Consider the following 14,492-nt stretch of genomic DNA (forward strand, 5'->3'; position numbering starts at 1 on the left):
TGTCTCTTTCTTACTGTTTATTCAATGTCACATGCTGTTTTTATTTTGTTTTTTAATTATGTAAAGCACCTTGAAATGCCTTGCTGCTGAAATGTGCTATACAAATAAAATTTGATTGATTGATTGATTTCTCATCATAAGATGATCTTCGTCTTAAACTCAGGCATGAAAGGGGGGTGGGTGATATGCATTCCTTCAAGGAATGCTAGGCCTGTAATTATTTTATGCTTTTATGCACATATCACATTTGAATGGGAAACATAAGAGTGTTTCTTTAAGGAGAAACAGAGGAAATCACCTGGACCAAAGTGTGCTTTGGCACCACGACGTGACTGAACTGCTCATGCCTTTAAACAAAATCACATGTGATCCAGTGGCAGCGAGCTCTCGCTGTATTGTTTCCAAAAAGTCTTTAAAGCAGTCAAAATGGAAAACATTTGCTCTGTTTGAATTTTCAGCAAAGAAGAAGAAGAAAAAAAAAAACAGAGAAAAGTCCACAACGAGCAGAGACTAATGAAAGCTGAAGGGAGGCTTTGGAGGCAGGGCTGCGTGGCGTTCTGTGGGGCGAGTTCGGTTTACCGGAGAAACGTTCAAGGCCAGTTGTCGAGGTGGCCAGGATGATATCATAGAACGAGCGGGTGTGTGGCTCCAAATCAGCCCGACACCTCAAATGCAATATGGCAGAAGGAGTTCAGCTCCACCAGAAGAAACACTTAGCTAACCAGGAGGGCCAGAAGTAGCATGTTCAATCAAAGTTTATTAAAAAAAAAAAAAAGTCACCCAAGCTGCCTGCAGAGGTTGAGTCAGGGGGAGAAGATTTCGTTTGAAACACAGTTTGCAGTTAGAGGTTTGTTTGTTTCTAGTTTTTCAGTTTGCCAACCAAAAGACGAGACCCACCTATGGGTGGTACGACGCTAACGGGGCTAAATCTGTTTGGCATTTCTGTTGCTTTGACAAAAAGGTGGAGTTCGTGTGAAAATACGACTGACGGGCTGCGCTTCAGCTGCATTTCAAAGAGCAGCAATGATGATGAACATCAGCTAGATTCCTCCTGCCAAATACCAAAACGCCGCGGATAACTTTTTTCTTAACGATGACAGTTTGGGAATCCATGTTTATGATTCAAGCTTAAAGTTTTTGCAGTAAAATCCCTGTTTGAGCCCACAAATGTGCTTTTTAATGAACTGATGATGCAGTCCTCAGGGCAAAACTCCAGCTGAGGTGGTGAACAGATTTCAGGAAGGATAAAACTGTGGCTAAAAGTTTAATTTAGCAAAACAGTGGCTAAAAGCTAAAATGAGCAAAACTGGTGCTAAATGCTAAAATTAACAAAAAGGTCACTAGAAGCTAAAATTCATTAAAATAAACACGAGCTAAATTTAGGAAAACTGTCATTTTAAGCAGTAATTTGCAAAACAGCTGCTAAAAGCTACAATTAGCAAAACTGCACCTGAAAGCTAAATCTGCTAAACTGTAGGTAAAAGCTAAAATCAGCAAGGTAGTAGCTGCAAACTAAAAGGAGCATAAAAAGATGAAAATAGAAAAAGTATACTGAAGCAGTGTTAATAGTTTTGAAGGAACTTTTTGTTTATTTCTATGGCTACAGCAGCTGAGGTGGCTATGATAGAGGCAAGAAAATATTGTAAAGTTTTGAAGCAGTGCAGACAAGAACAGGCTGTGATTTTCACAAAATGGTAATAAAAATATGGCCGCATGTTGGCTGTTTGCAAGCACTTAAAATTCTGTAGGACTTGAACTGAAAATTTGCCATTTTCTTGCAGTCTGAAATTGCCAACAAGCCTCCGACAGATACCGGCTTTTGGTTGATTATTCTGAAATATTTCAAGGGATAAAAGAAAAATCTCAACTCACCTGTACCATTTCCAACTGCCTGCAAAGTGGCATCAGGCCCCAGGGCATCAAAATCATCTTTTATTTCATCTGCACACAAACACAGGAGAAGAAGACAAAAACCGGTGGGTGAGTAATGGTGACAACAAGGCCTTTAAGAAGAAGAAGAAGGTATGTGGAAAGCAATAAAGGCACCGCTGTGCGTCGCAGCGCACCGCAGCTTTATTCAGCACGCTTAATGAATGCTATCGTCTGGGCCAGACAGTGACTTATTTACCTTTAACATGACAACAAGCAGCAGGGGAGGAGAAAGAAAGCTTCTATCTCCAAACACGGCGATTAAATACAACACGGAGCACATCCACCTGAGCAATCACAGAGCTCCAGCCAACACGCAGGCTGAGCTTATTACTCCCCGGCTGTGACGCCGCTGCAATCCTCTGCATGCACCATCACGCCGTGTTTCAGCATATGTCATTTTGGTGGACGCTTTTATCCGAAGCAGCTCTGACTATTGTGAGCGGACGCATTTTTGTGATTCGCCACAAGCCCTGGCAGAGAGCTGGCGCCCCGCTCCTGGAACTAAAAAGAATACAAGCCAGCGACCACAAATGAAGAGTTGTAGCTGCAGAAACATTTCTCAGCGGCAGAAATAACCCCCACTGGTCAGGGCAGACCTCAAGTGGGCGGGCCCAAAGAGTCAAGGTTTTGAAGTGAGCAACAAAAGTGAGGTCTTTAATTCGGAGTTTTACGTGCAGGACGCTAAAGGAGAAAGTGCTTTTTTAACCGTAACGAAACAGATCCACCTCAAGTGTAGAGATCTGGCATATAACGAAGTTTTATTATCGTCTGCTGCCGTACAAGGTGGGAAATCCTGTAAGTGCCTGGGTTCATTTGTCTTAACAAAATATCTTACAGAAAGTAATCATTGGGTTTACATCAACAACTGATACAACAAACACAAAAAGGGCTTTGTGTTTGGCATCCACAGCAGGTGATATGCATTCCTTCAAGGAACGCAATTTCATTTCAAAATGTTTTAGTTTACAGGTCTTAAACTTTCCACTTGTTCAACAATTTACTCTAAAAGGTGTCCAGTTTTGGTCGACAAAAGCCCAGTTCTTCCAGGCTAATCAGAGTAATGGCATCCATCCTGTGCAGACAGGCAGATATTGTTTTGGCGCAGGTGAGGCAGCAGTAAATAACCAGCGGATTGACGGGCTCATAAACAAACCTCCTTCTGACAAATACTTCCCCTCTTACGGTCGACAGGAGGACACAGATCGGACAATCAGCCTAAGAAGTCCCCGGTCCCTCCTTCCTGCCTCGTCGGTACAAATTAAATCAAGGTGCTTCCGAGAACATGTGACCTTTGTTTGAAAAAAAATAAAAATCCCTACATAGTGCTCCTTGTTAGCTCTTGTTCTACTGCTCCTACAAGGACACTACAAGTCCTCCATTGTGAAAAAGCTTCTTCTTTTTTTTTTCTTGCAGCTAACAGCACAGACAGAGGTGGTCTGGACCCCTTTTAGCCTCATATGTTTGGTAGTCTGAACACAATCTGTCCGGAGCCGAGCTGTAGGACCTCCTGCTGACCTGACCTGACCCCACACAAGCAGCAGGGTGGACATCTTGAGGTAAAAAATGATTCAGAGAAAGTCAGCTCAGTGGTCGGCTGAGTCAAGATAATTAAACAGACGTCCTAAAGGAATATTCTGAAAATACAGGGTGGTTTTTTTTTTGTTTTAAGGTAACAGTTTTAATGAACCATTTATAAGAATCCTTCTTTATAAAAAGATCCATTTTGTTGGGATTGTATTAGTCAGAGTGGATTGCAGGATGTTATCTGGGTGAATTTCTCGTTGTTTTAGTGCTGTTGTGATTGTGGTCGTCAGTCCTGCTGATGTTCTGTTTGTTGCTCACTGACAGCCTTCTGTGAGACGTGGCTGTGTCTGGATCTCTGAACGTTTTGGGGTACGCAGTTCACCACCAAGTGTGAACGGAGGCTGCAGTCAAAATACCCGAAATATTAACAACAACAAATCTGAGCAGCCTCTGACTGTCTCTTTGGTTTTGGATCCGGACTGGAGAAACCTGGATGAGATAATACAGGAAAAGGTTGTGGGTGTGTTGTTGATAATAATGCTATCCTGCTTACATTGCTCCGCACAAAAGCCAGAAGCAACAAGGCTTTTTATTTTCAGCTGAAAACAATGGGCTCCATAGTTGTGGAATGCATTCTGGGGCTCGCAATTCAGGGTTTGCTTGAAATTAAAGATGTGGCCTCGGTGGTGAGATGATAAATACCCCAGTAAATAGCTTCAGAGAATAATGACAGACTCCACTGGAGGGATAGGTTAACTTCCTCCGTGCCAGAGCAGCTTTTTTCCCTCTCTTTTGATTGCACATCTTCCAAAGCTGCAGTATGGGAAACTAAACTGCCACAAACAAGACATATTAAATAAAACTAGCATTACTCGAAGAAACGCAAATCACTCGTCGCCTCTCAGCTACAACTCCACCAAATTTCCTCAGTTACAGCCTTTTCTGATTGCTAAAACAGATTAGTTACAGTGGCCATCTTAAATCTGACTGACTCCTAAAGTTCATAAGTTCTAGATGTTTTTTCAGTGATTACTAAAATCCATCCTGTGGTTCATGAGATATTTTGCTAACAACCAAACAGACATGCAACTACGTGATCATACACTGCCATAAAAGGTGGGCGATCATGTAACTAAATATACCCACAAGTATCAGATATCAGCATGTATGAAAACCTCCTCTGGAGCTCTAAACAGAACTCCCTCGCACTCCTGCGTCCTCGTAGGCACCGTGTTTGCTCCGGGTAATCAAATTTGACTGCATGCTTTCGGTCTGACGCAAGGGGATGACCAGTGGGATTAACTGGCCCTTCACTCTCCCCTGTTTACCTTGGAAAACTTTTGTTATCTGCGGTTTGAAGGGAGGGACGGCTGCTTCCAGTAGGAGGTGGACTAACACCATGTACACCTCTCGGCTGTGGCCTCTGGCACTCATGCACGCTCAGATCCGTGCCCGTCCTGGGCCGCAGTCAAATGGGACAAAGTATCATTGTGGTGAGGTGGTTTTATACGCAGAAATGCCAAAAAGAAGCCAGATTTTACTGGAGACTTTATGGTTTTGTCATACATTTTCACTAAATATCTATTTGTGCCAAATACATGCGTGTACTCTCGCTCCTGGGAAGCATTTCAGAGGTAACTGAAGTATGTTTTGTCAGCAGTAAATCACACACAACTCGAGGCGGTAAGGTACACACCTCCTTGAAGAGTGATGTTGAGGTCTGAGAGTCGACACAGGGCCCAGGAGGAGTCCAGACTACCTCGAGCCCGACTGTAATTCCACCTATTTTCATAGTGGCTCTGATGGTGTTTATTTTGAAAACATTCCTATTTTTATGGCCGGTCACTGCAGTCGCTTTAAAGTTCTGCCTTTGTGCATTTAGCCTCAGTTATCCTGAATCTGTCAGGTTTTAGTACCCGAATCACAAAACCAAAACAAGTTTAGATTAAAGGTTCAGATATTTTTAGACTTACAGGACAGATAAGTTTGTTTGTACCCTTTCATATATAAAAAATAAAGCCTACAAAGAATACCAAATTCACTTGAAACTAACAAAAGTAACAAAAAGAAAATTTTCTGAATTTTGGTTCAACAGAACTACTAAAAAAAGAAAACCTAATGAAACTGACCTCAACAATAAGGATGGTACCTTAACTAAACGTTCTGTTGCTCAACCGTTCGAGTCGATCACTGCAGGCAGGTGGTTTCTGTACCTCTGAGACTTCTTCACCTGTCCACAGGTGTCCTCAGGTGTCCACAGATGTTCTGGTCCACTCCTCATGAACAAACTGCTCCAGCTGTCTCAGGTCTGAAGGCTTCCTCCTCCAGATGTTTCAGCAGGATTTAGATCAGGGCTCAGAAGGACTCTTCAGAACGGTCCAATGTTTGGTTCTGACCCGTTCTTGGTGTTTTTGGTCCTTATCCTGTTGGATCTATGAGCTGAGACTGAGACCGAGCTTTCTGACTCTGAGCAGCACATCTGGCTCCAGAAAGCCTTGATAGTCTTCAGATTTTATTGGACCGTGAACAGATTCTGGACCAGGACAGAACCGAGCCTCCTCCATGTCCCCCTGTAGGTTCAGGGTTCTGTTCTGGTTCTGGTTTGGGTCTGTGGACACAGAGCTGAAGGGACTTTTCCCAGAAGCGTTGTGTCTTCTCAATCTGGGTTTTGACAAACTCTTATGATCTGTCCTCCTCTGTCGTCTTCCATGAAGTCCACTTTGTCTCAAACAAACTGATGGTGGGATCTGACACTGATGACCTTTGACCTTGGAGTTCACCTCTCATCTCTTTGGTTGTCATTCATACGATCCGTCTCTTCAGTTTGTCCTCAGTTGTCCTCTTGTGGACACGTACAGGGAGGCTGTCTCTGCAGGAATCATTTCTTCTACATGTAAACATATCGATTCCAGGACTGAAGACACTTGTGATTACAGGACACACCTGAGTCTAATATGTCCCTGTGGACACATTAGTTTTAATCGTTTCCAGGAGTACCATCCTTTCATTAGTTTGTTTTTAAAATAATTGTGCTAAACCAAAATTCAAAAGCAACGACTGATTTTTATTTATTTTCAGTATTTTTTTCTTATTATTATTATTTTTGTCAGCTGTAAGTTATTTCAGTGAGCATTGTGGGTACAATCAAATTTATCCACATCTGCATGTTGTCATCTCCAAATAATCCAAATCTAACTCTTCTAGCTGTCTGAAACACTGCACTTATTGTAAAATATGGCCGACTCCTGGACACACTTGATGCTTAAATGGCAGCTGCAAAACATACAAGATGTGCACGGAAAACAAGAGGCGCTCTTCAGCTGGAAACAGAAGTCAGATTTGGCAAAACACGTGGAAACGAGCCGGCTGTGGTGTCAGAAAAGAGTTAAAAAAGAGAGCAGGTGATTTATTTGAAAACGTCTGTCGGTGATAATGATGTCATGCTTCTCCAGCACATCGCGTCCAGCCTCGCTGTGGGACTGAGGAATGTCAAGGACAGAGACAAGATTGTGCCCTGGAATCAGCAGCGATAAACTTTATTCTGCTTTTTCTCTTACTTCGCCTTGTAAATATCTTCTGGATCTCCTCTACACGTAGACTACACTCAGATATTGGTGTTTTTCTAAACACTTACAGTAAAATCTGCTACGTTCGTTCTCTCCTCCAAGACCTGTGTAACTACTCCTGATAGGGGAGTGACGACCGAATCACGAAGGAAGGAGGGAGGGTGCGAACTTATCTCAGGCCTGAGCTATGTGCTGAGGTATCACTGCAGACACTAAGGCACCGCGGAGGAAAAAAAAAAGACGAAGAAGAAGGAGCAGGGCTGGGAAACACAGCACCCACAAGATTGGGAAAGAGCCTCCTAAACGCTCTAATGAACTTGACTTGCTCTCTGAAATATGTCAGCCAGTTTATCACACAAGAAGCATATTATCTGGAAATTGCAACATAGTTGAATTACAGACATTACGGCACCGCAGGTCTTTATCAAATAAACAATTACCCTATGCAGTGACAGCTTGTTTATCCTTTATCTTGATTTATTTACCAAACTGTCTCCTGTTTCTTCCACCCCTTAAGGACCTGATATGAAGTGAATGCTGATTCATAATCTTTTTTTTGGTCCCTAATAAATGCACTGCTTTCCCCCCCCTCCCATATTAAAATTTAAGCCTGCGTTTCTCGTGCACAGCTAGTTCATTAGCAGAAATGAATAGTGAAGCCCGGCTCATTTAAATGGGCTGTCTTACATGACTTCTCTCCATACTCTGTTCCTGTCACATGCTTCCAAGAATCATTGACTCTTATTATACATGTAAATGGCTATCATAAAAATAAAAATTTCATTTAAGATTGTTAATGACTTTTTTGCAGCAGTCTGGCTTCCTTTAATGATTATACCCTGCCCCCTAATTAAAAGTATTTATCTTTCAAGCATCCGTGACTGGCACCCCCCTGCCTTGGAAGGAGGCGGGGTGGGGGCTGCTCGGGAAAAGACAATCAGTCAGTCAAGTCTGCGAAGGTGCAACCTGCAGAATCTTCAGACTCCTTATTTTCTACATAACTGTAAATATCTTGTGCCGTCGGGCTCAGAGCGGGACTTTTCTCTAAGCGTGAACCAACTGGTCTCCGCCGCTTCCTGGAGAAACTGTTTGTCGCGTCTGTCTGCGGCGGGGAGCGGCGGCGGGGACTCCGCCGTCAGACCTGGCTCGAGCACTGTTTGCAAAACGCTTTGTGTCGTTTGTTTAAGTCTACACGAGCACCAGATGGGTGGGGTTTACGGCATAAGATAGTTCCACAAGTGGCAGGATGTGCACACAAAGTATCCAAGAGTCGGCTTAGCGCGGGTTCTTGTGATTGGCAGCTCACCTGAAGCCCACGCATCTGGTGAAGAACGCCAGAACCCGTTTAAAGCAACTTATTAAGAGAATTTCAGCATTGCTTGGAGGAATCCACGTCACCTGCCACCTTTTATAGATGAGATGGGGTAGATACTACCACACCAAATTTTGGCTCAGTTCATGTTAAACTCACAGAGTTGTAGACATTTTTGCGTTAACCAGTTTCAATTAGCTATGGTGACCATTTTGAATTTGTTGAACAACTAATGATGATTTCAGAAAGTTTCATTCAAATCTGTTTAGTGATTTATGAGATGTTTTGCCAACAGACAAATTTCAGGCATGACATTAAAAATGAGGTTATCTTTTGGCATTCTGGGGTTTTTTTTTCAGCCATTTCTGCACCAAACACTCACCGGTACCGTCGACCGAGGCACTCAGGATGTCGTTGTCGGGCCAGATGTGCTCCACGCCGCTGTCCCGCATCTCGTCGTCGTCCTCGTCCTTGGTCAGCAGGCCGTGGCTCTCGGTACGCGGCGACACCTCCGGGTTGGTGAGGCTGCCCGGGCTGCCCGTCCCGTTGATCAGGGGGTCCTCCTCAGACACGGGCAGCTTGTCCTCCTCCTCGGTCTCTGAGCCCGTCTCCACCAAGTTCTCATAGTTCAGAGCTGCGTCGGGGAGAAAAAGGGACAGAATATTTAAAAATCTGGATTTTGAAACTGAATTTAACAAACACATAGACATCCCTCCTGTTTTTTTTTTAAATTCTGCTGTGTTACAACCCAATTACAGCATCTGCGCCTGGAATTTGTGACCAAACTGCAGTGGTGGGAGGACAGCTGTCCAGGAGCTGCCAGCCAAAATAGCCACTAATTTTCAGTCCTGCTTGGATGCCTCGAATGCCAACGAGCTGCACCTCCGGAGCATGCCGCTCAGGTTTTACATGCTCCACATACAGCAGCACACAAGTGGTTGCTATGCACACAAAAGGCTTAATGTAAGGTAATTAAAATTAATCATTGCATGGGTCCTGTGGATGTCTTCACGTTCTTATTGCCAGTGAACTGAAACCATGAAGATGATTAAAGGTCTACTCTTCCTTGAAAGAATGCATATTGCCCGCTGCTTTCAGGTGTTTTAAAGTCTTATGTTGAATAACAAAGCTTCATCTGTCACAGCCTGAAAACAACATTATGAACGATTTCACACAATATCTAACAGGGTATGTGTTGTGATTGCCCATCAGCTACAACCACATTAGATTTCAGCTTAATATCTTTAAAATTGCCTGAATTATAGTCATTTTGGTGTTTTAAAGATCACTTGACTGTGGCAGCCATCTTAAATTAGGTCGAATCAGCTGTAGATGTGCATCCGATTGTTATATTTTGAGTGTTTTATTAAAACCCATCCAGAGGTTCACGAGATATTTTGCTAACAAACAAACACATGTGAGGTAGGCTGATATACACACACATTAATAAAGCTCCCAAGCAGCATCAGCAGGGCTCGCCTGCTTCCACAGCACCCAGGTCCCTGACATATGTCTGCTTTTCCTAAAATAGACAGCCTGTAAATAAGGGCTGTGAACTCAATCAAAGGTGGCTCTCGAGCAAATTTGTCACCGCGCTGTTGGCTGTTTCTCAGCGACTACGCGCCGCGGCGTAAATCACAGCCGAAATGGACGTCAGTAGACTTATTGGAGCGGTGCAGATGGAGTGCTGGGCGAGCCCGGAGCATGGCATCACATGGGGACACACCTCATTGGCAGCTTGTACAAGAATGTTCTGTGGTGAGAGGGCCCGTCTGGGGAGGACCCGCCACCACAGCCAGGAGGTGGAGGCTGCTCTCACATTTATTTAGGTTTCAGACAAGAAAGAGAGTTTCTCTCGAATCGATATGTGTGCAAGTAAGAACTTAGGGATCTCAAGATGGCTCTATAAAAAATGCATGTCCAGAGTTTTAAACCATTTTAGTCAAACCTTGAAAATAAAGATACGAGGAGTCTCATGTGATACTGAAAGATGTCACACTTAACTCTCAGCTACTACCACACTCAATATCTGTGAAACTGACCGAGCTATAGCCGCTTTATTCAGTTGTATATGTACAACAACAACATGTACAACTTTCTGAGTTTCATTAAAATTAGTCAAATGGTTCCTGAGATGTTCTGCTAACAGACCCTGCCCGACCACCTCCGCCTTTAGGCACTGAGCGCTAATTAAAGCGTCCTCGTTGCCGCTTCTGAAGCCTGAAAGTGTCCCTGCTCCTTCCCAGAACCAGATGAAGTCCGTGCGCGACATTTCTGAAAACGTTATACATATCAAAAGATAAGCCTCCCCACATCTCCTCCTGACACGTCTCTGTGCGATTGACTGGTCTGCACTTGCCTTCAGCGAACAACTGCACAACAGGTGCAAATTAAAATGAAAACAGGGCTTTCAAACGTTGGAGGGGAGGCAGGACGGGGGTGGAGGAGGAGCTGGAGGGTGGGAGTGCGGTGACCTGCCTCGAATACCAATCGGCGGAGGAAACAAAACCTTTTCAAGAGGTGTGATCACAAGGGTTTAGGCAAGTTCAGACTCAGTAATGCTCCTTATGGGTGACAAAAAAGGCAAACTGAGGCTGGAGACCCAGGAGTGGAGGGAGACGTTGGGAATTCCTGGGTGGTCCGGGTCCACCTACGTACAACGAGATGTGTCCCTGAATTAAAAAAAAAACGTCTAAAAACAGATGTCTACCTGTTTGAAAGGTTCTATCAGAACTCCATACTTTGAAACAATCAGCTTGGAGTTCTGCATCATTCCAAAACTGTTCTCACCATCAGCTCTGTGTCCCCCCAGCTTCCAGAGAAGAAGAAAAAGGAAGGAGGGGTGGGGGGTGTGGGGCTGCTAGAACAAAAGGCCAAGAGGCTTGGGAAGCTATCAACCCGTCCCTGTGAACCTGATCCCTGGATGCAGATTCAATGACGGCGGAGCAGGGGCCGCCTGAATGAAATTATCTAAGGCTGGACAGGTTCTAAAGGGCCCATTCTTCCTCAATAAAAGGAGCGGGGGAGCTTCTTTTTGTTTCCGAAACACATCCACCGTTCCTGACTTCCCACGTAGGGACTGAGGGAGAGCGGCGCTGCAGATCCGACCAACTTTTCAGAACTTTGGGCTATTTTAAGTTTCAAACACTTCACGTCTTTTCTTTTTTTTTTCTTTTTTGCTCATGTTTTGTGAAGTTTCATCCTGGAATTTCCGAACAAACGCGAGCACGGGGGCGTTGAACTGTCTGCGAAAGCTACAGTAGATGCAATCTTCTCCGAACGTCAGCTGTCTACCTCCAAGAAGGCAAAATGACAGCGGGGTGCTCGTCAAGTCAAACGCGTAGTATTAACACGGAGAAAGCTGCCATTGTTGAGGTGCCACCGCTGACAGGAGCCTCTCCCTCCCCGAGCATGAAGCATTTATTGGTATTGTGTCACGCAACAAAGTAATTCTAACCTACTAATATTTCGCAGGCGGCTATTTCATCTCCCCCGAACCTCACTCCTAATCAGCCTTTTGTGTTGCTTAGGAGAGAAAAAAAAAGACAAAGAGGAGATAATGTTTACTCCTCAAATGCCTCTTCTATCCTTTTCTTACCTTAAGTGTCATCCTTGACAAAAGCAATTACGGATGGCGTTTTATTTTTTATGTGTTTTTCCTGCTACCTGTTTGTCTCTTTTGACTTGCAGATAATTAAAATGACACATGTAAGAGCGCGATTCTTGTTTAATATCAGGTTTTCTGACATAACCCTTTCACAGGCTTGGCATTATTCTGCCACTCAGCCAAAGGGGGGGGAAAAAAGGAGAACAGAGCAAAAACCAATAATGTGTATTGATCAGGGCGGCTAGAAGCATCAACAATCAGTGACTAAGAGAATCTGAAGGAAAGACTTAGTGAGAGAAGGAGAAACAATGGTAACAGAGCTGAAGTGGGTTTAATCTAGTGCCTCAACTCTAAGATGACTGTATTTAGAAAGCATCAGGTTTGACAGCAAACACAGAGAAAAAGCAATCAAAAATGCTTTCAGTCCTGGAGTTATTAACTCCTGAGAAATCCACAGATTAGTCACTTTGGGAGCACTTTTAGGACTACATGTTGCATTCAAAGACACCAAAAGTTACTCAGGACAATGAAGCAGCTTGTGCCTGAATGTCTGAGTGAAATTTATTGGTGATAATGACCTTAACTGGTACCATTTGAGATATAAAATGCATGCAAACTCTCATGTATGTGATCGGAAACTGGTTTGAATCTCTTTAGCACATCTTAAAGTTAAAAAAAACAAAAACAACAACCATAGAACGCCTGAAGACAAACATTTGCAGTAAATTTCAGCCTAAAAATCAGCTCCCTCTACGCTGTTAACCCGAGTTCACAGGTGTTCCACCTACAGGCTGCGAGGGAAAATCATTTCACAACGCTAACAGGTATAATCAGATTTATTTAACAATCCCCAAGTCCAGGACCCACAGGAGGCTGTGTGAAACTGCTGGAGTGTCGGAGCCAGAGAGAAACAGAGCTCGAGCTGCTCAGCGGGGCCGTCGGTGGAGGTGATGGCTGCGGGGAGAATGACTAACACCCACGTCGGCGCTCTCATGCTAACCCCGGCTGACTTTTTTTAGTCAAGTGTCGAGGCTTAGCTCCAGGTGACACGCTCGGCCTCCTACGCCGATAATGAGCCAGGACAGTCTCCCTATTGGACGATAACTGCTCGCACTCGCTCCCTGTCTCATGAATGTGAGCCAAGCGGATCACCTGGATGGCTGCGAGGGAGATGGGGATGCAGGAGCGCTGCGTTAGTCGGGGTGAGAGGTTTGTGTGTGTGAGTGTGTGGGAGGGCATTAAGGTGGAAGCGAGGTCGCTGCCTCGTGGCTACGGCCGGCGGTAGCGGATTCTCATGATGACCTTTTGTCTGCTGTTGTTCCTGTCTGCAACAGTTTAAGCACTTCCTCGGGTAAGTCTTACTCCTCACACCAGCAGGAAGGCAGTTTTTCTCTACAGTTTTCTCATTTTTATGTAGTTTCAGATGGGCTCCATATATGATGTAACGCCGGGTTGTGCACTGGAAGTCACTGACCACTCTTATTGTAGAAAATACTGATCAAACTGTCAAACTTTTTCTTCTTTGAAAACAATGCACAACTCCAGTTCCAAAAAAAGGGATGTTGTGTAAAGTGTAAATAAAAATAAAGCCACATTTTATCCAGTTTAACAGTAAACATATCAAATTTTGAATCAAAAAAAATTATGCAATTATTTGGAAAAAAAAAGGTAATTTTAAATCTGATGGCAGCAACAAATCTCTTTAAAGATGTTCCAGATGTTTCCCTCTGTGCACCATCTTCTCTTCTTCTCCCATCAGTCTGTAAACATCTGGACCTGAGGAGAGCAGCTGCTGAATGTTGTCCCATTCTGTTGCTCTAAAACCTGGAGATACTTCCCAGAGGCACTAATGCACCCCCATACCATCAGAGAGGCAGGCTGACCTCAGAACAGTTCTCCTCTTTGGTCCAGAGGAGACGCATCTGTTCACATCTGTCTTCTTTTCTGCCTGATAGAGCTTTAAGCAGCATTTGTGGACGGCACGGTGAACTGTGTTTACAGACAGTGTTCCTGAGCAGAACAGAACCAGAACTTATATTCTTCTATTTAATATTATGAACTGTAGATGATGGGATATTAAAAAACTTCCCTGTTTTCTGTTGAGAACCATTATTCTGAAACTGTTCCACATCTTTTGAACCCCTGCTCATTTTTACTTCTCTCTAAAATGCCCTTTTTATACCCAGTCCTCTTAATGACCTGTTTCCAATTAACCTAATCTGTTTTAAAACACTCCTTCAGCTGTTTTTTATTCATACAACTTACTTTTACAGCCTTTTGTTGCTCGTGTCCCAACTTTTTTGAGATGTGTTGCTGCCACAGAATTCCAAATTACCTTATTTTTTCTGAAAAATGGTACAATTTCTTAGTTTAAACATTTGATTTGTTTACTATTTCCCCCATTGTAAATAAAATATGACTTCATCAGATATGAAAATCACTACATTCTGTTTGTATTTACATTTTACAGGACTGTTTCAGAATTGGGGTTGTATCTTCAGGAAATGACTGGCCTGAAAAGCTGCCTGGTGACTTGAGCTCCAGCCCGAGT

The 14,492-nt window shown here is 43.7% G+C and overlaps 1 protein-coding gene and 1 long non-coding RNA gene across 5 annotated transcripts in view; one reads left to right on the forward strand and one right to left on the reverse strand.

Moving 5' to 3' along the window:
- Positions 1 to 14,492, reverse strand: part of zeb2b (zinc finger E-box binding homeobox 2b) — an 83,998-nt gene that overhangs the window by 15,882 nt on the left and 53,624 nt on the right. For 2 of the 4 annotated variants that reach the window (XM_017431773.3, XM_017431771.3), the window contains exons 2-3: positions 8,717 to 8,968; positions 1,873 to 1,941 (exon numbers count right to left, since the gene is read on the reverse strand). In XM_017431773.3, the coding sequence (XP_017287262.1) occupies positions 1,873 to 1,941; positions 8,717 to 8,968 (321 nt within the window). Of the gene's footprint in view, positions 1 to 1,872; positions 1,942 to 8,716; positions 8,975 to 14,492 lie in introns of all 4 variants that reach the window. The other 2 variants (XM_037973929.1, XM_017431769.3) reach the window with 1 other exon arrangement.
- LOC119616749 lies at positions 2,422 to 3,352 on the forward strand. The gene is made up of 3 exons (XR_005232763.1): positions 2,422 to 2,845; positions 2,942 to 3,037; positions 3,124 to 3,352. It is a non-coding gene; the product is annotated as an uncharacterized LOC119616749 (long non-coding RNA).

Source organism: Kryptolebias marmoratus, linkage group LG23 (genome assembly GCF_001649575.2).
Source record: "Kryptolebias marmoratus isolate JLee-2015 linkage group LG23, ASM164957v2, whole genome shotgun sequence".
NCBI classification, from domain to species: Eukaryota; Metazoa; Chordata; class Actinopteri; order Cyprinodontiformes; family Rivulidae; genus Kryptolebias; species Kryptolebias marmoratus.